We start from the raw sequence: 23,422 nt of genomic DNA on the forward strand, positions 1-23,422 counted from the left end.
GCACCGTTATTGCCATCCCCACTTCCCCTGTGAGGAAACTGAACCGGAAGCAGCCTCCTGGCCTGTATTCTTCTAGCAACAACCAGAATCACAACCACTCCGGAGAACTCTCCTGTGTTCTAAGATTACATCCTTCCTAAATACTTGGTGTCAGGAGCAACCTTGCTGTCCTGGGACGATGTCCTGGGTAGAGAGCTCGGCTCCTGGCCCCTCCCCCATCCTTCCTGCTTCCTGGCCACTCTGCTTGTTAGGTCTTCTGCTATCTTCCTGGCGGTTTTCCCACCTCCTGGCCTCCTCCTTCCTGCTCGACTTGCTCCCGCTCAGCCAGATGTCAGTGCCAGGGTCAAGTAAGGCTCTGATCTTCCCCCTCCCCTGCTCAGAAACCTTCCAAGAATCGCTGCTGCCTCAGCCAGGATTCGGGGTTCTCCAAGGTCAGCCTGTATCCACTCGCTCTGTCACTTCGGTCCGAGCACAGGAGCGCCACCCTACGGCTACATTCATGTTCCCAAACTATTAGGGCCTCCTCTTTCCCTTCAGTTTTCCACCGTTCCTGCCCCTTGAAACCCTGTCCACCTCTCCTCCCTCAATTCGTGCCCTTACTTACTCATTCAACACACCTACTTTGAGCATCGTCTGTGAGCTGGCTATAGTGTGGGTGCTAGGCCTCTTGGGGTTCTCAGTCCAGCAGGAGAGAAAGAACTGAATGAGGAATCACAGAAGGTGCTACAAAGGGGAGGGCCCCAGCACCTAATGTAGCAGGGCTAAGTGGTCAGGGGGTGGGGAGGGACCAGGGAAGGCCTCCCTGACATTGTCAGGACCTCCCCCTAGCCCTAGTTAGCTTTGTCCCATTTCCCCCTGGGACCCTCTGCTGCCCCTCCTCTGGGGCAAGTGCCTTTCTGTACCCCATTAAATTATCACAGCAAATCTTAGACCCAGTGGGTGCTGTGTAAGTATTGGTTGGGAATTGAATCATTGTGCCCACTCCTGGCAATTCAACTCGTGGAGCTTAGCTATCTTTTCAACCATCATAGTGATTACAGGGTGGGCTTGCTGCTCCTGACATCATCTGAGTGGGTGGCCTTGCCTTTAGTTTGTTCGGTGAGCTGCTTAGCTCATAGAAAACTGAAGACTGTACCCAACTGTAATCAGAGGTTATTTTGCAGGGTTGGGATTACAAAACAGGTTTCCATTTTATATTTTCTGTGCTTCTATAAATATTTGAATTTTCCACTACCAACTTGGGTTACCTTTATAATTTGGCATTTTAAATGTCTTTAAGTAAATTAAACCAAATTATTATTTGCTTCTCCCACTCCACCTGTTTGCTTTATGTTTCAAGAAAAACAAAGTTGTCTGGACATACCCCTGACTTCCCATTCCCATGGATGTCAATGAATAAGGACCATAGACAAATTTGCTGACCTAAGAGGCAAAGGTGAATTGTAAGTGCTTCAAAGCCTCAAGAAAAAGAGCATTCTTGTGGAGGGTCTGCAGCCATAAAATAAACAGCCAGAGCATTCATAACTGCAGAAAGTGTCCCCAAATTCAGAGGAAGATGATGGAACTGGATTGGACCCAGGCAGAGCTTTGCCATTCCCTGCTAAGAGCCCAGGCCCGCATTTGTGCATAAGATTTGCATGGCATGGGGGTGACAGGAGAGGCAGGGGCCCCTCTCTGCAGAGTCACCCTGACCACCACTCCCTGGAATAAATGAACGCTCCCATCACAGCACACTCATCTGTCTGGATGGCTGGGCTCAAGGCCAGCCTGCGGCTGACCCACATAGCCTCCCCCAAAGCATGCAGAGGGCCCCTGCTCTCCCACAGCCCCTGAGACCTCAGGCTAACGGCAAGCAGCCAACCTTCCCCGGTTTCTTATAGTGAAATCTCTTCTCCAACCTGGCATTCACCCTGGAGGCAGTTCTCAAATGCATCAACTATGAGAGCCGACCTGGCATGAAAGTCATATGGAGAAAACTCCCTAACAGAAGCCGTAACCTTCAGTTGAGGAAGATGTGCAGGCCAGAGTGACCTGGCAGGGAGGAAGCCAGAGGAACAAATTCTCAGATCCTTCCTTCTGCCCCCAAATCTCCTGCTTGTATCTTCATTGGCCAAATAAGTGCTTAGTTGACTCCCTAGGCTAAACATTATTTGTTGCTTATCTGAAATTCAAGCTTAACTAGGCATCCTGTGTTCTTGTTTGCTAAATCTGGCACAACCCTAAGCAGAGACCACCCTACTCCCTCACACACACACACTCAGGAGCCCAGGAGGGTGTGACATCCTGAGTGTGGCAGAGGCACAGCTTTCGAGTGGGGACCCCCAGTCACTTACTCACAAAATGCCAGACCTGTGTCTCTCCCGCTTTCTGCCTGTCTCAAGCACTTGTGGCCAACGTGTTTGAATATATAACCCCCAGTATAGAATATATGTTCCAGAAGCGCTATTAAAAAAACCAGAAGTATCACTATTGTGGACCAGTATTTTTAGAAATACTTGTGGGCCAGATGAAATCAACATTTCCAGGTCCATTCCAGCAGGCATGCGTTTTACTAGAAGCTCCAAGTCATCCTGTAGTTGGTGACATGAGTGACTGATGTTTTTCCCCTATATCTAGAGATGGGTCACATTGAGGAGCCAGAATTGTAAACTCCTGTCTTTGTACCAGTAGCAGCCTATGCAAGACCACTGGCCAAATTTGTGGCATAGTCTGTGACTGAGAACACAGCCAGAAAAGTGATCTCGGGGGCCATCATCACCTTCCTGCCATGCTGTTGAGTTTGGTGTGAAGGACTTTGAATGAGTCACAATTTTGAAAAATGGTGAAGGTGGTCAAAAGGTGCAAACTTCCAGTTATAAAATATATGAGTCCTGGCGATGTACAGTATGGTGACTATAGTTAACAATACTGCTTTGTAAAAAAAAAACCCAAAATACTGTATTGTATACTCTCTACCTAAGAGAGTAGGTCTTTAAAGTTCTCATCACCAGAAGAAAAATTTTGTAACTATGTGTTGTGATGGTAGTCAGCTAAGCTAACTACATTATTATGATCATCATTTTGCAATATTTACAAATAATCAAATCATTATGTTGTACACCTGAAACTAATATAATATGTCCATTATATCTCAACTTAAAAAAAAAGTAAACAGTTTTTGAGGGGGTGTCTGGGTAGCTCAGTCGGTTAAGTGTCTGACTCTTGATTTCACCTCAGGTCATGATCTCAGGCTCGTGAGATCGAACCCCACATTGGGCTCCATGCTGAGCATGAAGTGTACTTAAGAATCTCTCCCTCTCCCTCTGCTCCTCCCCCCCGCCCCGCCCCCCTCTTGTGCTCGCATGTGCTCTCTCTCTCTCTAAAATAAAATAAAATTTAAATTTAAAAAAGGAAACAATTTTTGATGGGGGGAGTTATATTTCTTAAAAATTCCTTAGGAGTTAAGTGAACAGATGAATGAAATTATGAATGAGAATATACGTCCAGACGTATATTCTGCTCATGTTTTCTGAGGACACCGAGGATACTCCAATTCTCTCTCATCATGGCCTTAGAGATTGGGTACCTATTTGGAAAACTCCATTATTTAAAAGGCTAAATATCAGATTTCTTTTTGCAGCTGTTGCAGAGGTAAGGGAAGAAACCAAGCCTGACCTGCCATTGCCAGGAGGCCTGCAAGCTGACCACACGCCATTTTCCCTTCCTCACACCAGTGGGCACCAGCCTGCCTTGATGTCTTCATCAACCCAGCCCGGACGACCGCATACAGGGAATGCAGCTCATCCTGGGGTGACCTCTGCTGGGTCAAAGCTCCTACCGCCTCTTGCATTTAATCATACAATTGGCCACATAATACTTTCTGAACATAAAGATGTCAAATTTAATTGCTCCATCAATATACCTAATATGTACCAGGACATTGCAGTTATTTCTTGGTGGAAAGATGGGAAGGAGTTGCTTGGGGCACATCATGCCATTACTCAGTTTTATCCGGATGACGAAGTTACAGCAATAATCGCCTCCTTCAGGTATGTGTTCTCTCTTCCTTTCTTTTTTTTAATGTTGTTATTTGTGATTCAAAAGCCAAAACCTCGAAGTTATAAAACAGGTTTTTGTTTTCTGTGTTAGCAACCCTCCTGGTGCATTTAGAGTGTAGATTAGTAGCTGACAGTCTGTATCATTGATCTCTTTTACGTTGATCTGGGCCCCACTGAAACTTGATTATCAGAGGCTCTGCATCCCGGGGAACCACTCCCCCTTTTCCCCCACTGACCTCCAAGTTATGTCAAGTCCCGCTTGACTCAGTCTCCCAGTAGTAGGAACAGTGTTTCTTACCGGGTGTGAGGAGACATCTAAATCACCGCATGGGCATGGAGCTTTGAACACATTCCCATCCCTTTGATTTGCCTTATCCCCCCCGCTTCCACCTGTCCCCACCACCCCCTGCTTCTGCAGATCATGGTGCTGATGTAGCCCTCATGCCTATTGGGCTGGGAAAAAGGTGGAAGGTGGAAGATCTAAAGGCTGGCGAAATGAGATAGACCTTCAGCCACTTGGGTCACCGTCTCCATGTTCCACTTTGTTGGAGGGGCCAGCCAAATGCTCTGGGTTGTGGGGGGTGTGATTGGGCTAAGCCAAGTCAGCATGTATATCTGGAAGAATCCATCGTTCCTAGGACTGCATCATCATATTTGCAGTGTACTGCAGACAGTGAGCCAGCTGCTTCGCTTCTCCCCCATCCCTTTTTTATTTACTGCTCTGTCCTCTTTAGCCAGGAGGGGTTTGGGTTTTTTGTTTTCGAGTCAAGAGTCTCTTTGCATGTACAGCTGCAGAGTTCAGTGGACCTGTGGTCCTTGAAAAGCTCAAAATGAGGTCAGAACCACACAGTTGGAGCAAGTGCCTTTTCCCTGGGATTCTTCCCCTCGGAGCGGAGCCCTCTTGGATCTGGGACGTTTTCACTTTCTCTGGCTTGATACTCAGGGCAGTCCCAGACAGGGTCATGTCTTTGGTGAATCATTTTGTTTCCTTTTCAGAAAACTGCCTCAGAGATACCACAAGGCTAACAACTCCAGTTAGAGTTTAGTGTGTCAACACTTCCACAAGATGCACCCTTTTTTTTTTCCATATTTTTTCCAAGTTATAGGCTTGGTTAGCATCAAAGCAAAGAACATAGTTTTCACATTTTCCATTGGTTGATTTAAACTCTGGCTAGGTCTCTCGGGCTGCCATTCTCAGCCAGTGGCTGAGACCACTCAGGAGATTTGACTACATTCTTTTCTGCATCAGCTACAAAACACAGACATTTTACCATGCTATAGACACAGCTTCCGATGACAGAAGTAAGATCATCATTTAATAATGAATAAGGAGCAGTTTATTTTGTTTAAAGATTTTATTTATTTGAGAGAGAGAGCACGAGCAGGGGGAGTGGCAGAGGGAGAAGCAGACTCTCTGCTGAGCAGGGAGCCCGATGCAGGTCTCCTTCCTAGCACTCCGGGATCATGACCTGAGCCAAAGGCAGATGCTTAACCGACTGAGCCACCCAGGCCCCCCTAGGGAGCAGTTTAAAGGCTTCAAGAAACAGAACTCTGGCACATTGGGCTCATCAGGTATCACTGGAGGAAAGTACTACCCTGCTGACTCTCTGGGCTAGGAGTCCTGAACAGGGGTCCTGCCACTGGCCAGCCAGGAGACCATGGGTGAGCTGCCTTCTTGCCAAAGAGATGGATTTGGACCCCATGACCAGCAGCTTCAGGTGTGTTCAAGGGGTCCATGAGCTGATTTCAAAGGACCTAAATTGGAGAGTTTTTAAACTTAAGAATAGATAGTGGTGTATTTTGGATTTGTGTCCAGAGTTCAGAAGGTTACCTGGGTCATAGTTTTAGAACTTTAGGGAAAAAAATGATACTTTTGCATGGGTTCCGTTTCATTTTCATAAACTCATTCTGAAGGGGAAAAAATCTTATTTGGCCTCCAAACTAAGCCATAAAGCAAATTTAGTGCTCAGGATTCTTATAAATGGTGGATGCTGTGCTGAACTGAGCAGCTTTGGGGACAATACCAAGTCCACCATTGTAATATTCAGCTATATTAAAGCCATGTTCAGGTGATCCAGGAGCCATATAGTGTGATTCAATGAAGTAAATTATAGTGACTTAAGATTATAAATATTTGTGTAATTTCTTGGCAGGAGAGAAGGATGTTGGAGCCCCTAAATTTGATATCTTTTAGGTGAGGACCCTGAGGTCCCTATGAGTAGGGTAACTTGTCCAGGGTCACTAGGGAGTAAGTTGTCACCCTTAAGCAGGGGACTTGATTTGTACATCTGCAGTGTCTTCTATTCTCCCATCTCATAGGCCCTAAAACAGATCTACTCTGGTTCCCAGGAACAGTGAAGAGTTAAAGACTATTCCATGTATGGAATTTAATCAGGAATTCATTAGCCTGCAATTTTGTTGGAATTGCCATTAACAATACCTGTATGGACCACGTGTATTTAAGGGAATGGACAAAATACAGATGTGTGTATATTGGCAGGGGTCAGAGGAATTATGGAGAGAAACACAAGGTATTTCGAGTTAGGTCACGGAACCATTTTTGTATAAGGTATTTTTATAAGAAAGGGTAGAATTATAAGAAATGAGTTTTGAAAATGATGGGGTCTCCAGATTGAGGCCCCCGTGCAGGTACCAGCATGCATCTTTAACTATGAAGCAATTGTGAGTTGCTGGAGACTGACAGGATTGTGGATGTGATGTAACTTTCTTAGTCTTTCATGGTTCCACATTTCCTCCTCTATATCAGGCAGACCCCACACTTACGCTCCTAAATGCCCCATTCTGGAAAACAAGGGTTAGTCAAGTGTCTGCCTTTTGACCCTAGAACAAGATCCATTCTGGTCGAAGGTGTAGATTAGGGCGTGTGCCCACTTAAGGCCATGGAGCTTTCCCCTTTTATTCCTTCTATTGCTTCCACAGCCCCTCTTTTCTGTGGTGGCCTGATGCTGTCATGGTGCTCTCTCCCTTCCAAAAGAAGAAAAGATTGTGATAAAGTAATTTACACCAAGGAAAGCGTTCACATTCACTGGTGATATCATTTTAGACATGAGGAGTAGAGATTTTTTTTTTCCCCAAATCACCACACAGGCAACTGCCCACCAGTTATAAAAACAGTCAGCCTTGCTCGTGAAAGTGTTTGCAGGCAAGGCACCTTATTGGGTGAATAACTACCTGAATGAACGTCTGGACATTGAGACAAGGAGGGTACAGCTGGTCTGTGTCCTGCATGTACCTGTGAACAGGAGAGAGGGGAAGGGAGAACCTAAGGTCAGGAGCAGAAGTGCTGAGATAGTGTTAATATGTTAGTTAAGGTAGTGTTTCCTTCAGGTTATGGATTTGGCCTTGAAGGGGAAGTCAGGGGAGAGGACCTGGCATCACCCAGGAGCCAACTCCTCTTTCAGTCAAACCTCAGTTTATTGAAACTGGGGATGGGAGCGGGGATGGAAATGATAGAAGTTCGTGTGCATTTAAATACAAGTCCCACCTACTTAGGAAAGACTAAAGAGATTTAAGATCATGAGTGAGAGTGTTCCTGAAAGATTTTAGAAATTGCTTGGTCTTCGTTTCTGTATGTACATATTTTAAAGTTATTTTAATAGTAATGTATGTACTTGGTTAAACACTTAGGAAATACCAAACACATACAGAGAAACTGTGGGCCACAACCCTGAGGAAACCCTTCCAAGCACATATAAATTTAATATTCCTAAAATGAAATTGGCATTCCATGACACAGATGATTATGTATCTCATTTCGTTCACTTAATGTTATGCATGTTTCCTGTATAGTTAAAAGTCTTCAAAATATTTTAATGACTGCTAAATGCCACTGTGAACTGCTGTTGTAAAACAGAAGCACATATAGAAGAACGTAAATGAAATTGTAAAGGGAAAATCTTAAATCTTATTTTCAAAATGCCAACCTCCGGGGCGTATACAAGGGAGGAAAGAACTGATATGGTACTTCAAGTCCAGATGCCCTCTTGAGGTGGGCCCATTCTGTGCTAATAATATAATAATAATATATTATTATAATAATAGTTATAGGTGTAGGAAACACTCAGTGTCTGCTAGCAGGTTGGGGTGTTCCTAATTGATGGTTTAGTGATTAATACTGAAAATTGTGCCCCACACCCCACATACCCCACATTCCTGACCTAGTCCTGGATGGTGTGCAGCTCAGGCTGCATTTCTCCAGAGCGTCTAGGTTTTCTCTTTTGCAGGACTTAAGTCACCGGGCTGGGCCACCCCCTTGGCTCTCCAACTGGTATGCTGCCTCGTCTGCGCATGATAACCAACTTGAAACTGTAGCTCATCCCTTTGTCCAGATCCCCGGATGCTGCATAGCCAGGGTCTTTCCCTGGAGTCTCTAAAAGAGGGTGTAATTTTGGGGATACACAGTTAGCTCTACACTCTGGCACAGGGCATAAGGAGCTCTCTGGCTTAGGTGGAAACACTAGCTAGGGGTGTAAAGCATTCCAGGCAGACACCAGCCATCAGACCAGAAGACTGGGGAGACCAACTCTCAAGCAAAAACAAAAGCCGCTGTTCCTTTGGGCAGCCAGGCCCTGCAGATTTAGTTTATTGGGGTAATTTGTGGCCAAGGGAAAGGATTTGATATGTTTTCTGTGTAGCCTCAGGATTGCCCACTGGGAATTAAGTTCTAGCTTAGTTGTCAGTAGCTTAAGCTGGAAGGACTTTATTGCTTTCAAAAATTGGAATTCTTTAAAAATGTTTTCATTTTTAATTTTTTTATCGTGGTAAAATATACATAAATGTATTTTAACCCTTTCCGAGTGTATAATTCAGCGGCATTAAGTACATTCACACTGTTGTGAGGCCCTCACCACCATCCATGCCCAGAACTTTCTCATCCTCCCAGAGGGAAACTCTGTGCCCATTAAACCCTAACTCCTCACCCGCTTTTCCCTCAGTCCTTGGTGATCTCTATTCTACTTTCTTTCTCTGTGACTACTCTGGGTACCTCATGTAGGTGGAATTGTGCGTCATTTGCTCTTTTTTGTGTTTCTTTTAAGAAGGCTGTAGAACTTAGCTGCTCCTGAAGAGTCATTCCTGAGCAAGGCGGTCTAGCTGTGAGGGGTCTGCAGGACAGGGAGGCTCTGTGTGTCCTTGCAGCTGGTCCTGGAGCTAAGCCAGCTGAGGCTGCACTATTATGACGGGCTTTGCAGGTGCCAGCCCCACGGCTCAGTCCAGGTGGTTCCTGTCTAGACGCGGTGGCTGAGTCCATATGGTGCCTTTGGTTTTCCCTGGTTCAGAGGTTTGTATTTGGCCAAAATATGACATGATTTTTATACCTTCTTGGAAGCGATGCATACACATGGCAAAATACTCCAACGGTTCAAAAATCCTCTCTTCCACTCCAGCCTCCAGCCCTTCCCCAGCGAGGAGCTGTGGTTATCCAATGCTTGGGTATCTTTTGGAGATATTCAATCCATATGAGTTTGTGTGTGTGTGTGTGTGTGTGTGTGTGTGTGTGTGTGTGCGCGCGCGCATGCGTGCGCCTGGCCTCAGAGTTCATCTAATAAATGCTACAGCTCTGGTTAAATCAAAACCCAGGACTCAACATTTTTTGTGGCTGTGTAAATGCTGTTTTCAGCTGAGTCATGTTAGTAGGCTGTGATTACATCTTACCTCTGTATAGCTTTTTGATTTTCCTCAATTTAAGAGCTTCCTTGTTGGTTAGTTTGCTTAATTTTCTAAGTATCAATCTCTCGTTTGTCCCTAAACTCTAAAAGCATCTCCCCACAAAGTGATGAAATTACCAGACCTGGTTTTTTCCCTAGGAGTTGCCTGTCCTGAGGCTGTCCCTCCTCCTGCTCCAGTCTGGGCAGCTTGCCCCCCAACTCTGAGGTACAGCTCAGTCATCTTTGCTCCTATTGTGGGGGCCCTTGTTGCTCCTGTTTCCTCCAGGAGCCCCAGGTTCCACATACCCCGCCCCCAACCCTTTTCTTGGCTTTTACTCCTTCATTTTGGCACGGAGCCCATCCTCCACTAGCATGTCTGAAAATGCCATTATCTTTTCTGCCCTCACCTTGAGGTAGTTTGGCTGGATACAGAATTCAAAAGGGAAATAATTTCCTGTTGTCGTTTGGAAGTCATTGATAGATCTTTCGCTCGAAGATTTGTTCCTGAGAAGTGTGGTGCTGTTCTGATTCATGGGTGGTGCTGCTTTACTTCTCTCTGGAAGCTTCTGGGATCTCCACCTTATCTTGGAGTGGTGACATTCCCTGGTGAAGCCCCTTAGTGGGTCTTTTCTCTCCCACTGTGCTGCCCACCTAGGGGCCTGGTTAGGAAAGACCTAGATCTCCAGTTCTGGGGCATTTTCTTCAGTTATGCTCCCTTTCCTGTGTTCTTTCTGGAACTCCTCTTGCTCCGTTTTTGGAACCCCTAGATTGCTATTCAGAGCTCAGAGCCTTTGCTGGGGAACCTCCAGAGACTCCCTGCTGTTTTCCTTTAGGGAGGAGGAGCTTGGGGGCAATCGCTGCTGTCTCCACCTCACCCCCTCCCTGCCTTCAGCACAGCAGCCTTTACTTGCTTGTCTAGGAGGCAAGTAGAACTATTTGTGGAAAATCTTTCCTGTGCTGTAAGTAAGATGGATCTGGACTTGCTAAGTAACACAGGCCCATAGCCCTCCTCCCCAGACAATTGATCACCTTTTCCTGCTGTGATCACGTTCCCTTTGCACTCTCCTTTTCTATTCCTGGCCTGAATTTTCCTTGCTCATTGGCTTAAGGTACTCCTAGACTTTTTGTGCCTTTTGCGTCTGATTTCTGCAGCCTAAGCTGGGCTGTTAAAATGTTACTTCTGCAGGGCGCCTGGGTGGCTCAGTTGGTTCAGCGACTGCCTTCAGCTCAGGTCATGATCCTGGAGTCCCAGGATCGAGTCCCGCATCGGGCTCCCTGCTCAGCGGGGAGTCTGCCTCTCCCTCTGACCTGCCCCCCTCTCATGTGCGCGCTCTCTCTCATTCTCGCTCTCTCAAATAAATAAATAAATAAAATCTTTAAAAAAAAATGTTACTTATGCCTCATGGTTTCTCAGTTCTCCGGGGCCTCCACACAGATGTTCTTTGCATTCTTGGGCTTCCTTCCCGTGGCTCTGCCTTGTCTGTCTCTGGGACCTTCACTCGCACTCTGGTCCCTGTCTCCCTAAGTCATGCGGCAAGGCTGTTGCGACGCTGGGGTCCCAGACCCCGAGCCATAGCCAGATCTTCAAAGGCACGGCTGTCCTCAGCCTGTCAGATCGCATCGTCAGTCTGGCCCCTGGGTCTTGCCTCAAGAAAATGACTCCTCTTCTAAAGTAAACTTGTGAAATATGTGGAAAGGAGCCCTCCTCTTCAGTAACCATGACCTTGGTATTTTTTTTGGAACTGCAGAGAAGACTAGAGTGGTCAGCCATGCAGAATCTTCAGGAGCTGCCAAGAGCGGGGTGCACCATTCAGCTACTAGCTGATACCCATGATGGACAGGGGGCCATTCTAGACACATGCTTCTCTCCTTCTTTCTTCCTGCCACCATGACATTCTGGGAGATTTATCAGAAGAGGGTCGGCTAGGCCCTTATTTGGAGATATTTGTCCTGTGAGGTCTCTTCCCATGTTCTCCCAGTGACCTCTAGACATTGTGATCTTCGTTCCTGCCCTAAAGCATGGAGAGGTCTGGCCTTTCTTTGACCTCGAGTCCTTCCCAAGTCCAACATTCATTCATCAGGTGCAATTCCAAAATTATATCACTCCTACATGGGAATGAGGGGAAAGGCGAAGACAGAGTATTCTAAATCAATGGGGTGCTGCTGAGATTGGCACATTAGGAAGTGCAGGTGACAGCTGAGAGTCACGTTATTCGGTCTTGGAAATAATAAGGAGGTAATATCGGTCTTGGAAATAATAAGGAGGTAATATTAACCCAGGCAGCTCTGGTTCCCCTAGTTCTGAGTGACACCATTGTTGTTGTTGTTGTTTTTGTTTTAAGATTTTATTTATTTATTTGAGAGAGAGAGCGTGAGCAAGAGAGCACAAGCAGGGGAAGCTGCAGAGGGATGGGGACAAGCAGACTCTCCGCTGAGCGGGGAGCCTGATGCAGGGCTCAATCCCAGGACCCTCGGATCATGACCTGAGCCAAATCACCAACTGAGCCACCCAGGTGCCTCTGACTGACACCATTCTTGACATAATATTTTAGTTACTCTGCTAGTCAGAAGCTAAAAGGGAACTGCAAAATGGCATTATTGGGAAGAAGTTGTAATTTAAAATGTTCCTGGGGTGCTTGGATGGCTCAGTCAGTTAAGCATCTGCCTTCGGCTTGGGTCATGATCCCAAGGTCCTTGGATCAAGCCCCACGTGGGGCTCTCTGCTCAGCGGGGAGCCTGCTTCTCCCTCTCCCTCTACTGCCGCTCCCCCGCTTGTGCTCTCTCTTGCTCTCTGTCAAATAAATACATAAAATCTTTTAAAAAAAATGTTCCTTGTTTGTTCTAAAAACGTGTGTTCAACCTCCAGGCCTAGGTGCTCTGCCGTGGCAGGTGGGCTCCTGATGCCCTGTGTGTGTTCATCCTAGCAGCTGCCGTCTGTTGCCTGGGGGCCCGTGGGCCAGGATGGCGACCCCTGTCACCTTGCCAGCTTCCTGGTCTCTTTTAAGCATTCAGCTTCAGCCCTTGACAAGGACTTGATTTTGCTTCGGGATAAGGGCGCCTGGGTGGCTCAGTTGGTTAAGTGACTGCCTTCGGCTCAGGTCATGATCCTGGAGTCCCGGGATCGAGTCCCGCATCGGGCTCCCTGCTCGGTGGGGAGTCTGCCTCTTCCTCTGACCCTCCCCCCTCTCATGTGCTCTCTCTCTCTCTCTCATTCTCTCTCTCAAATAAATGAATAAAATCTTAAAAAAAAAAGTTGGATGCTTCAGGATAAGTTAGTTGTATCAGGGAGCAAGCTGCTGGAAAGGAAGTTGGACACCCCCCACCATGGTTTTCTTCTTTTACTTTTTTTCTCTCACCATGACCTTTGCTCTGTCTGATGAGCAGAGTAGACGAAATCAGCATCTTTGGGCCAGGGAAGGTGTCCTCTCTTGGAGAGTGTCTGCAAGCATTTCAGAGAGTTCCTCCGTTCCCTCACCCCTTCCCATCTCCAGCTAAGGACAGGTATCTTGTAGCTTCCTGCTTGTCAACACGCTGGAAGCGGGGAAAGCAGGTTGCTCGAGTTCTTAGAGCCAAGGCCGCCTGTTTATAGCAGATACTTTACAACATGTAGTGTTCAAACTGTAGTATGAGGAAAACAAAAGAAAGGTGATCTATAATAAAATAATATGAATATGAATGTGTAAATGCCAGGCATGACCCCTCCGGGAAAGAGAATAGACAATACAGGGACTTACATGCCCCCTGCCATGCCCCCATGCACATGGCAACTGCAAATGGAGATGTGCTATCAGTGATCTGAGTCATGGCCAAGCTCCAAACAGCACAAAGGGATGGTGGCCCCCATTTTCAGGTAATCGCAGCCCTGGGAAATTAAGTGGATATTATAACCAGACATAATTCTTTGTTTGTATGTAAATGGAACTGGGTTCTAGTCTCAGAAAGTCATCTGGGATATGGAAGAGTTGCCCCTGGCCCCTAAAAGTTGCCCTTGGCCCCTAAAAGCCATGGTGCCCCCTAGTTTTTGTGCCCACCTAAAATAACCCTACACATTTACAGAATACCTTGATGGGGCAATACCCCAGTATAGAGAACCCTGGTATATAGCCTATCATTGAAGGCAAGACAAATAACAGCACATGCATTAGTCATGGTTCTTCAGAGAAACAGAACCAAAGTGGGAATGAGAGAAAGTTATTTTAGGGAACTGACTAATGTGATTGTGGGTGTTAGCAAATCCTAAATGTGCAGGGCATCAGCTAGAGACGCAGGGAAGAGTTGGTGTTGCAGTCTTGTATCTGAAGGCAGTTTGGAGGCAGAATTCCCTCTTCCTTGGAGGACCTCCGTCTTTGCTCATAAGGCCCTCAGTTGACCAGATGAGGCCCACCCATGTTATGAAGGGTAATCTTTACTCAGAGTCTACTGATTTAAATGTTAGTCACACCTGAAAAATACATCTAGAGTAATGTTTGACCAAATATCTAGGTACCATGACCTAGTCATGTTGCCACATAAGGTTAATATAGCATATGACGAAGAAGTTGAAGAATGTTCTGCTCCTATAAAGGAACTCAAAGGGTAGTCACTGTAAATATCTTTATGTGTTTTCTTTGAAGCATAACCAGTGTGCAGCGTTCAGACAACGGGTCATATATCTGTAAGATGAAAATAAACAATGAAGAGATTGTGTCTGACCCCATCTACATTGAGGTCCAAGGTAAGGCCTATATTAATTGCTTTGCATATAAAACTCTAGAATTTGGCACTCTCATTTATAACTCTGTATGCAAACTTTGCAAATTGGTAAGCACTGAAATTTTACAAGGTGATCCTCTCTTGAGACTTTAGGTAATAATGAATGAATGACATGAATTCGATTCTCAGAGTTTTAGCTCTATCCTCAGCAATAGGGCTGAGATAAAAATGGATTATGGACTTTTCTTGTCCTCAGGTTTTTTACAATTTAGAAACCTGGAGACTTTTTTTGGAAGCGAAATGCATTCCACTATCCAGTTCTCAGTGTTGGCGTCAGATACCACTCACGTGGTCTAGTGGTGATTTGCCTCAGAGGGTGAGCCGTTTTCCCGAACTGGATCAGCCGCTTGATCTGGGACTCATCTGGGGCCCTAGGATTTACTGGGTACATGGTTCAGTACAGTTCCATGACATGACATGAGATGGGCTCAGTGTGGGTACAAAGTGAGACATGGACTAGGAGAAGGAGGTCTCTGCCCTCAAGGGACTTGAACTGCAGTGGGAAGTGTCAGCTGATGCCTAGGTGAGCCCAGGTCCCGAGGCCCCAGGTCTCCGGGTGTGCGTGCCTGGTTCTGCAATGACAGGGCCTATCAAGGAAGGCTTCCAGGAGGAGGTACCTCTATTATCACCACAGGTGATCATTCCTCACCAGCCCACAGGCTGCCTCCAGGGCCCTGCATCCCAGCTTTCTGAGCACCCCTGCCATCAGAAGCACCCAAACACCCTTCTTTTCTACCTTCTCCTGACCCTCCTCCCCACAGGCTTTAGAACAGGTGATTGGCTATTCAGGGAATTTCATCTAGAACCATCTCCAGTTGAAAGGCTGCTCTCCTACCCATTCTTTTGCAAACCTAAACCTCATACCCACTAATGCTGCAGGAGGCCTGAGGGAGGGACCACCTCAGAGGAGTCTCCTTTAGAGCTTTGTTCTAGGCCCATCCCAGGCTGGACAGCTAAGCCTCCTCCGGGTTATGTCAACATCAGCCCCGCGGGTCGGGGACGCGATGGTATAGTGTTCCTATGTTTGCTGTTAATCTTGGAAATATATTAAGAGGACATTTAACTTGTCAGAATCCCAGCAAAATGCCCAGGGCTGGAACACGTTAGGTCCAAATGGAGTTTTTGCAAAACTTTGAAATAGGAAGAAAGAATCCCATTTTGCCACTCCCACATCATTACTTCTGGGGTCAGATCTGTCAGTTCCCAATCCCAGAAGAACATAATGTAAATCCCTGAGGACAGTTAGCTTGACCTGTTAATTTTTTGGCACCTGTTCCGGATGAGTATTAACTGGCTTTCTCTGAGATATTTCTAAAGTTCCCTTCCTTATGGCCTCGATCCAGAATTACAGTCAAAGATCTTCGGATTATAACTGTGTAACTGTCTACACTGTGCTCATGAGAATGTAGTTTGAAAAGCGTCCAGCCCTGCACAAGCGTACAGATTTTAGGATTCATTATCGCTCATCTTAAAGTAGATGGTCCTCAAAAACGGGCAGACCTATTACGTGGCTTTGTTTTTACTCTGTATTTTGGGAAGGAATACTGAAAACGTGAGAGCCTCTCCGGAGTCTGAGCAACACCTGATTTCAACACTGCCAGGCCTCCCTTCTGGTAAAACCAGTTCTGAATCCCCACCACAACCCCTTTGGAAAAGTACCCTAGAAAGCCGGCTGGAGCTAGTCGGGGGGAGGAATTAGCTTCTACCCTTTCAGAGACAACTTTCAGAAGGTGAAAACTGGCCGTTTCAGACCAGAGGTGGTATATAAAGAGATCTATTGCCAAGTTCCAGAACAGTCTCCATTCCCCTTGGGGCTCCGGCTTTGCCCGCGGACTTAAGACACTCTTTCACTGAACGCTTTCTCCGCAGGACTTCCTCACTTTACTAGACAGCCTGAGAGCATGAATGTCACGAGGAACACGGCCTTCAACCTCAGCTGTCAGGCCGTGGGCCCTCCCGAGCCCGTTAACATTTTCTGGGTTCAGAACAGCAGCCGTGTTAATGAACAGCCGGAAAAGTCCCCCTCTGTGCTAACTGTTCCTGGTAAGTCTGAGTCGGGTGCTCGAACAGGGGAAGGGATCAAAAGCTCGGTCCCCGCTGCTGGCACAGTGCAGGGGAATGACACACGGGGGCGGCGGCCGAGTCAGGGGCCGGGGCCGCGGAGAGGGAGGTGGGAATCTCTGGCATGAGAGTGCGCGAGCCGGGGGTGGGAAGTGGGCGAAGGCGCCGAGGGGTGCCTGTGCTTAAGTGAGCAGAGGGGCCAGGATCCCTGAGCCCTGGCAATGGGAGCCCTGCTCACACCTCCCATTGCAGCCGGGCCTTTGCTGGCCTTTGCTTCGGGAACCACTGACGTGAAGACCACTGATGGGAGGTTTGACAGCAAGGAACTGCATTGGCCACGGGGGCCACTGTGGGACGACGGAGTCATTGTGGGATCATGGCCACACTGACAGTCAGTGGGCATTCTGATTCCCGTCTGCCTGGAAGTGCCCCGGCTTCGTCCCCGGCACTCCCCTGGCTGTGCTCTTGGAGTCACCGCCCTTGCCATTTCCCATGCTGCTAAAGCCAACGGGCTCCCCTTTGGCTTCTCTCAGGGCATCTTTCAGCAACATCTGGCAAGGGTGCCACCCCCGAATCCTTCCTTTCTTCATGCATTCGGCGACCGTGTTGCAAGGGAGTGCTGTGTGCCAGAGGCTGTTCTTGCTACTGGGAACACAAGGGCGAACTTCTGGAAACAGTCTCCCCGGCTTCCTTCCCACTGCAGGGCTCCTTCCCTGCCCTTGACAGCCTCATTCCTGGACCCACTGCTTTTCACTCTGAGACACCCCCCCGCCGCCCGGGAGAGTTCCTCTACATCCCTGACTTCAATACCATCTTTGTGATGCTGGCCTTGAGCTTTGTATCTTCTGAGCTTCAGGCCCATGTGCCCAACTCCCTGCCTGGCATTTGCACTTGCTGGTGCGTAGGCATCTTAAAATGAAACCCTTTTTTTTTTTTTTAAGATTTTATTTATTTATTTGACAGAGAGAGACACAGCAAGAGAGGGAACACAGGCAGGGGGAGTGGGAGAGGGAGAAGGAGGCTTTCCGCTGAGCAGGGAGCCCAATGTGGGGCTCGATCCCAGGACCCTGGGGTCATGACCTGAGCTGAAGGCAGATGCTTAATGACTGAGCCATCCAGGCGCCCCCTAAGATGAAACTCTTGATCCACCTCCCCTGCAGACGTTTTGTCCCAGAATTCCCCATCTTAGTAAATGATACCACCGTCGGCCCATCCTTCCTCTCATTTTTCATGTTGAATGCATCAGCAAGTTCTGTCCACTCGGCTTCTCCTGTGTGTCCCGAGCCTGTTTTTTCTCCATCCATGCTGCAGCACCCCGCTTCCCATCACTGCTGGCTCCCGCCAACACCAGTGCAGGAGCTCCCGAAGGGGTCTCTGTTTCCACCCCTGCCCCCACTCTAATCCATCCTCCTCAGTGGCTCCCTGTTGTCTTAGACTGTCACTCAGAGTCATTCCTGCCCCTGCCATCAGCCCTGTGTGCTCTGGCCACTGCCCAACTGTCCAACCCAACCCCACCCCCACCTTCTCGTCCCTGCTTATTTAAGCACTAGTCATCCTGATTATCTGTCATTTCCTCATACACATGGTCCTCCTTCCTGCCTCAGGACCTTTGCATTCTCTCTTCTGTCTACTTATAGTGTTCTTCCACTTGCCCTTCATCCCATGACACAATTCAAATATCACTTCTTCCAGGAAGCCTTCCCTGGTCATTCAACTATTTTAAGTCCTCCCCACCTCTTTATTGACTCCCAGTCATGAGTTCTTGTGGACTCCATTGTGCACTTGTCACAGTCTATCATCACCCGTTTATTTGTTTAGCCTCCTTGTCTGTCTTCTCAGAAACTATATGCTCAGCAAGGACAAGGACTTTGTCTGTCCCAAGGCAGTGCTTGACTCATAGTAGCACTCACTGAATATTCATGGTGACAACAGACCAGCGAGTGAATGCCAGCCCCTCAGTTTTATTTCTGGATCACTTTCCTAACTCCTCGCTCCGTAAGGAATATTATGGTTTTCCCTGTCTCCATCTGAATTGTCTTTAAGTTTCTCCAAGGAGTTGATAATCAAGCTACTTCTTAGTTCAAAGTCAGTTTGAGGAACCTCCATACTGTTCTCCAGAGCGGCTGCACCAGTTTGCATTCCCGCCAACAGTGTAGGAGGGTTCCCCTTTCTCCACATCCCCGCCAACATCTGTTGTTAATTTTAGCCATCCCAGGGGCGCCTGGGGGGCTCAGCTGGTTGAGCGACTGCCTTCAGCTCAGGTCATGATCCTGGAGTCCCGGGATCGAGTCCCACGTTGGGCTCCCTGCTCGGCAGGGAGTCTGCTTCTCCCTCTGACCCTCTCCCCTCTCATGCTCTCTCTCTATCTCATTCTCTCTCTCAAATAAATAAATAAAATCTTTAAAAAAAATTTTTAGCCATCCTGACAGGTGTGAGGTGGTATCTCATCATAGTTTTGATTTGTATTTCCCTGATGCCGAGTGATGTTGAGCATCTTTTCATGTGCCTGTTAGCAATCTGGATGTCTTTTTTGCCCATTTCTTAACTGGGATATTTGTTTTTTGGGTGTTGAGGTTGATAAGTTCTTTGTAGATTTTGGATACTAACCCTTTATCAGATATGTTATTTGCAAATATCTTCTCCCACATTATCAACTATGGAGAGAGCCCAAATTTCCACCGACAGATGAATGGATAAAGAAGATATGGTACACACACACACACACACACATATACACACAATGGAATATTACTCAGCCATCAAAAAAGAATGAAATATTGGGGCACGTGGGTGGTTCAATCGGTTAAGTGTCTGCCTTCTGCTCAGGTAATGATCTCAGGGTCGTGAGATCCAGCCCCGTGTTGGGCTCCCTGCTCAGCAGGGAGTCTGCTTCTCCCTCTCCCTCTGCCCCTGCCCCTGCTTCTGCTTGCTCTCTCTCTCTCTTTCTCTCTCACATATAAATAAATAAAATATTTTTTTAAAAAAAGAATGAAATCTTGCCATTTGCAACTACGTGGATGGAACTAGAGTGTATTATGCTAAGTGAAATGAGTCAGAGAAAGACAAAAACCATATGATCTCACTCATGTGGAATTTAAGAAAGAAAACAGATGAACATATGGGAAGGAGGAAGAGAAAAAAAGGAGAGAGGGAAACAAGCCCTAAGAGACTCTTAACGATAGAGAACAAACTGAGGGTTGTTGGAGGGATGTGGGTGGGGCTGGGCTAGATGGGTGATGGGCATTTAGGAGGGCACTTGTTATGATAAGCACTGGGCATTGTATGTAAGGGATGAATCACTGAATTCTACTATAGAGACCAATATTGCACTGTGTGTTAACTACCTGAAATTTAAATTTTAAAAAATTTAAATAAAAAATAAAAATAAATAAATAATTTGAAAACCCCAAAGTCCATTTGAAAACGATACCCCACCCTTTCTAGGATGGTGGCTCTGAAGTCCCATAAAGAAAGATTTGTTTTCATTGAGGTAAAACTGACATACAGTTAGGTGCATAGAACTTAAATGCACAACTCCGTGAGTTTTGATAAATGTAGACACGTGTGGAACCACCACTTCAGTCGAGACACAGAACATTGCCATCACCTCAGAATGTCCCCTCCTGCCCCCTTCCCATCAGTCCCCACTTCCCATAGGCAATGGTGTTCTGATGTCTGTCATCATAGATTAGTTTGCTAGGTCCTGAATGTTAAATAAGTGGAATGGTAAAGTATATATATTTTTTTGTGTCAGGCTTCTTTCCCTCAACGTGATGTTTTTGGGATTCATCCATGTTGACGTGTGAGTAGTATGTTGTTATTGCCCACAGTGCTCTGTGGTGTGGATGGGCTATGTTTTGTTTATTTGTGTGGTGAACATTTGGGATGTTTATGGCTGTTGGCTATGATAAATAAAGGAGCTACAGATACTTGTGTGCAAGGCTTTGGGGAGACATAGTTTTTATTTTGTCTTGGACAATACTTGGGAGAAGAACTGCTAGATCACATACTAGGTATATGTTTAACTTTTAAGGAAACCACCAAACTGTCTAAAGTTGTACCAAGTTATATTCCTAGCCACAGTGGATGAGTGTTCATTGCTCTATCCATGTCCTTGCCGACACTTCATGTGGGTAGTTTTGTTTTTTTTTTCATTTTAGTGGATGTGCAATGGTAAATCTTAAATTTGCATTTTATTTCCCTAATGTCAAATTTTTTGAAAAGATTTTATTTATTTATTTGACAGAGAGAGACACAGAGAGAGAGAGGGAACACAAGCAGGAGGAGTGGGAGAGGGAGAAGCAGGCTTCCCGCGGAGCAGGGAGCCTGATGCGGGGCTCGATCCCAGGACCCTGGAATCATGACCTGAGCCGAAGGCAGACGCTTAACGACTGAGCCACCCAGGCACCCAACTAATGTCAAATTTTAAATTAGATTTAAGAAAGGTTTTAGTGGGGAGCCTGGGTGGCTCAGTCGGGTAAGCATCTGATTTGGCTTAGATCATGATCTTGGGGTCCTGGGATCGAGCCCCATGTTGGGCTCCCTGCTCAGCGAGGACCCTGCTTTCCCTCTCCCTCTGCCCCTCCCCACTGCTTGTGCTCTCTCTCTCTCAAATAAATGAATAAAATCTTTAAAAAGAAAAAAAGACAAGATTTTAGCATTTTTTTTCTTGTGCTTATAGACCAATCATATATCCTTTTCATTGTATCATTTTGGCTCTTTGGTCTATTCTCATATAAATCTTAGAATCAGCTTGACAGCTTTTGCAAAAGAGTCTGTTGTGATTTTGTTTGCGATTGTATTTAATTTATAGATCAATTTATGGGGAGATTACATCTTAATATTTTGAGACTTCCAATCCAAGAACACACTCTGTCCATTTATTTAGCTCTTCTTTAATTTCTCTCAGCAATTTTTTATAGTTCTTGATGTAGAGGTCTTATATGTCACTTGTTAAAGTTATTTGTAAATATTTTATGTTGTTGATGCTGCTGAGTAGCACGTTTGAATTCATTTCCCAATTGTTAACTATTAGTATAGAGGAAATAAGTGGATTTTTGTATGTTGATCTTACATCCTACAACCTTATTAAATTAATATATTGGTTCTAAGAGAGTTTTGTTGTTGTTCTGTAGATTCCTTAGATATTTTATGTAGACAATGTCACCTGCAAATAGAGACAGTTTTACTGCTACCTGTCCAATCTTGCCTTTTTATGTCGGTCCCTTTCCTTATTTTACTGGCCAAGACTAGCACAATGCTGAATTAAAGTGGGAAGAGTTGATGTCTCTGTCCCAATCACCAGCTATGACATAAACTGGGTTTTGGTCAGTGCCCTTCATTAGGTTGAAGAAGTTTCCTTCTATTCTCAGTTTGCCAAAAATTTTATTTTTTTTATCATATGGTCATCTAGTTTTTCTCCATTATTCTCCTAATACAGCAAATTACATTGATTTGATTTTCAAATGTTAAGCCAGTGTTGCATTCCTGGGACAAACTCTACTTGGTCATCATATATTGTGGTGGATTCGATTTGCTAATATTTAGTTAAAGATTTTTGCATTTACATTTATTCTATTTCACTGCCAGACTAGGGTCATACCAACCGGGTATACTGCAATTCACTTCTGATACTGACTACCCAGTCTACCACAAGGCTTGCTTCAGAGGCCAACCACAAGTCTCAGGGTGGGGGGGTCCCCAGACCACCTGCATTTCTTACTGACTGGCTATAAATTTGGAGGTTCCCATGACCCCCTCTGGTTTGATAATTTGCTAGAACAACTCACAGAACTCAGGAAAGTGCTATACTTAACAATTACAGTTTTATTACACGGGGTATACCTCGGGTCATATCTGGAAGGGTCCTGCATACAGAGCTTCCATGCCCGCTCCTGTTTGAATCAGGGTGTGTCACCCTCCTGCCACATCCAGGAAAAGGACACTCTACTGAGTTTTGGGGTGTAGATTTTTTGCTGAAGTTTCCTTGCATAGGCATAACTGATGAAATCATTGGCCATGTGATCGAACACAATCTCCAGACCCCTGAACCCTCTCATCACATGGCTGGTTGTTCTGGTGATCAATCTTCATCCTGAGGTTTTCTAGGGGCCCATTCTGAGTCACCTCATTACTGTAACAGCTACTCCTGTCACTCAGGCAATTATAAGGGACAAAAGCTAAATTCTTTATTGTACAACGATGCTCATGAGGGCGGTGGTCTATAATTTTGTTTTCAGAATGTCAGTTTTTGGTATCAGGGTATTGTCCTCAAATACTAGTTAGGAAGTATCCCTACCTCCTCTATTTTCTGAAAGACTTTAGTAACATTAGTGTTATTTTGAAAAGACACGCATAAAGTTCAGTGGAAGCTGCAGTATAGTGTTTTGGACACAATATTTCTGGTAATGCAGTTTGCATTACTATTTTTGATGAAGGTTAACATGTTGATTAATGTTGAGTTTGAGGCTAACTGAAGTCCTCGGGTCTTTTTTCTCATCAATTACTGCAAAGTCAAAGCTCTCCTGCTTCTTGTATATTTAACTATTTTTGGAAGTTCAGCCTACCATTTATCCTTATAAAAATTTAAAACATTGTCCCAGCCCACTGAGGCCATTTGGAACCTTGATCCTCTCCTTCAATTAACAAATCACCCTGGCTCCACTCCCTACCCACCCACCCCCCCGCAACCCCGCGCTTTGTGCTGCCTTTTGTGTCTCATCCAAGCTGTTGATGAAAATCTAGATTCCATTCTACCTGAGGGCAGAGTCCAGTGGCCTGTTGATAAAGGCAGACTCTTGAGTTGACCTCAGCTCATTAAATCAACTTTCTTGGCTACTGTTCAACCATTAGTAAATCTGCTTGCTTTTATTTTCCCTCCATTTATTTCTCTTTCTTATCTTCTGA

The 23,422-nt window shown here is 45.9% G+C and overlaps 1 protein-coding gene across 1 annotated transcript in view; it reads left to right on the forward strand.

The window, feature by feature from the left end:
* The window catches only part of MERTK (MER proto-oncogene, tyrosine kinase), a 99,408-nt gene that overhangs the window by 19,809 nt on the left and 56,177 nt on the right, over positions 1 to 23,422 (forward strand). The window contains exons 2-4 of the mRNA XM_028122487.2: positions 3,620 to 4,028; positions 14,317 to 14,417; positions 16,325 to 16,498. Coding sequence (XP_027978288.1) covers positions 3,620 to 4,028; positions 14,317 to 14,417; positions 16,325 to 16,498 — 684 coding nt within the window. The remainder of the gene's footprint in view (positions 1 to 3,619; positions 4,029 to 14,316; positions 14,418 to 16,324; positions 16,499 to 23,422) is intronic.

This window comes from Eumetopias jubatus, unplaced genomic scaffold (assembly GCF_037043125.1).
Source record: "Eumetopias jubatus isolate StellerSeaLion01/CBP00866 unplaced genomic scaffold, mEumJub1_p1.0 scaffold_9, whole genome shotgun sequence".
NCBI classification, from domain to species: domain Eukaryota; kingdom Metazoa; phylum Chordata; class Mammalia; order Carnivora; family Otariidae; genus Eumetopias; species Eumetopias jubatus.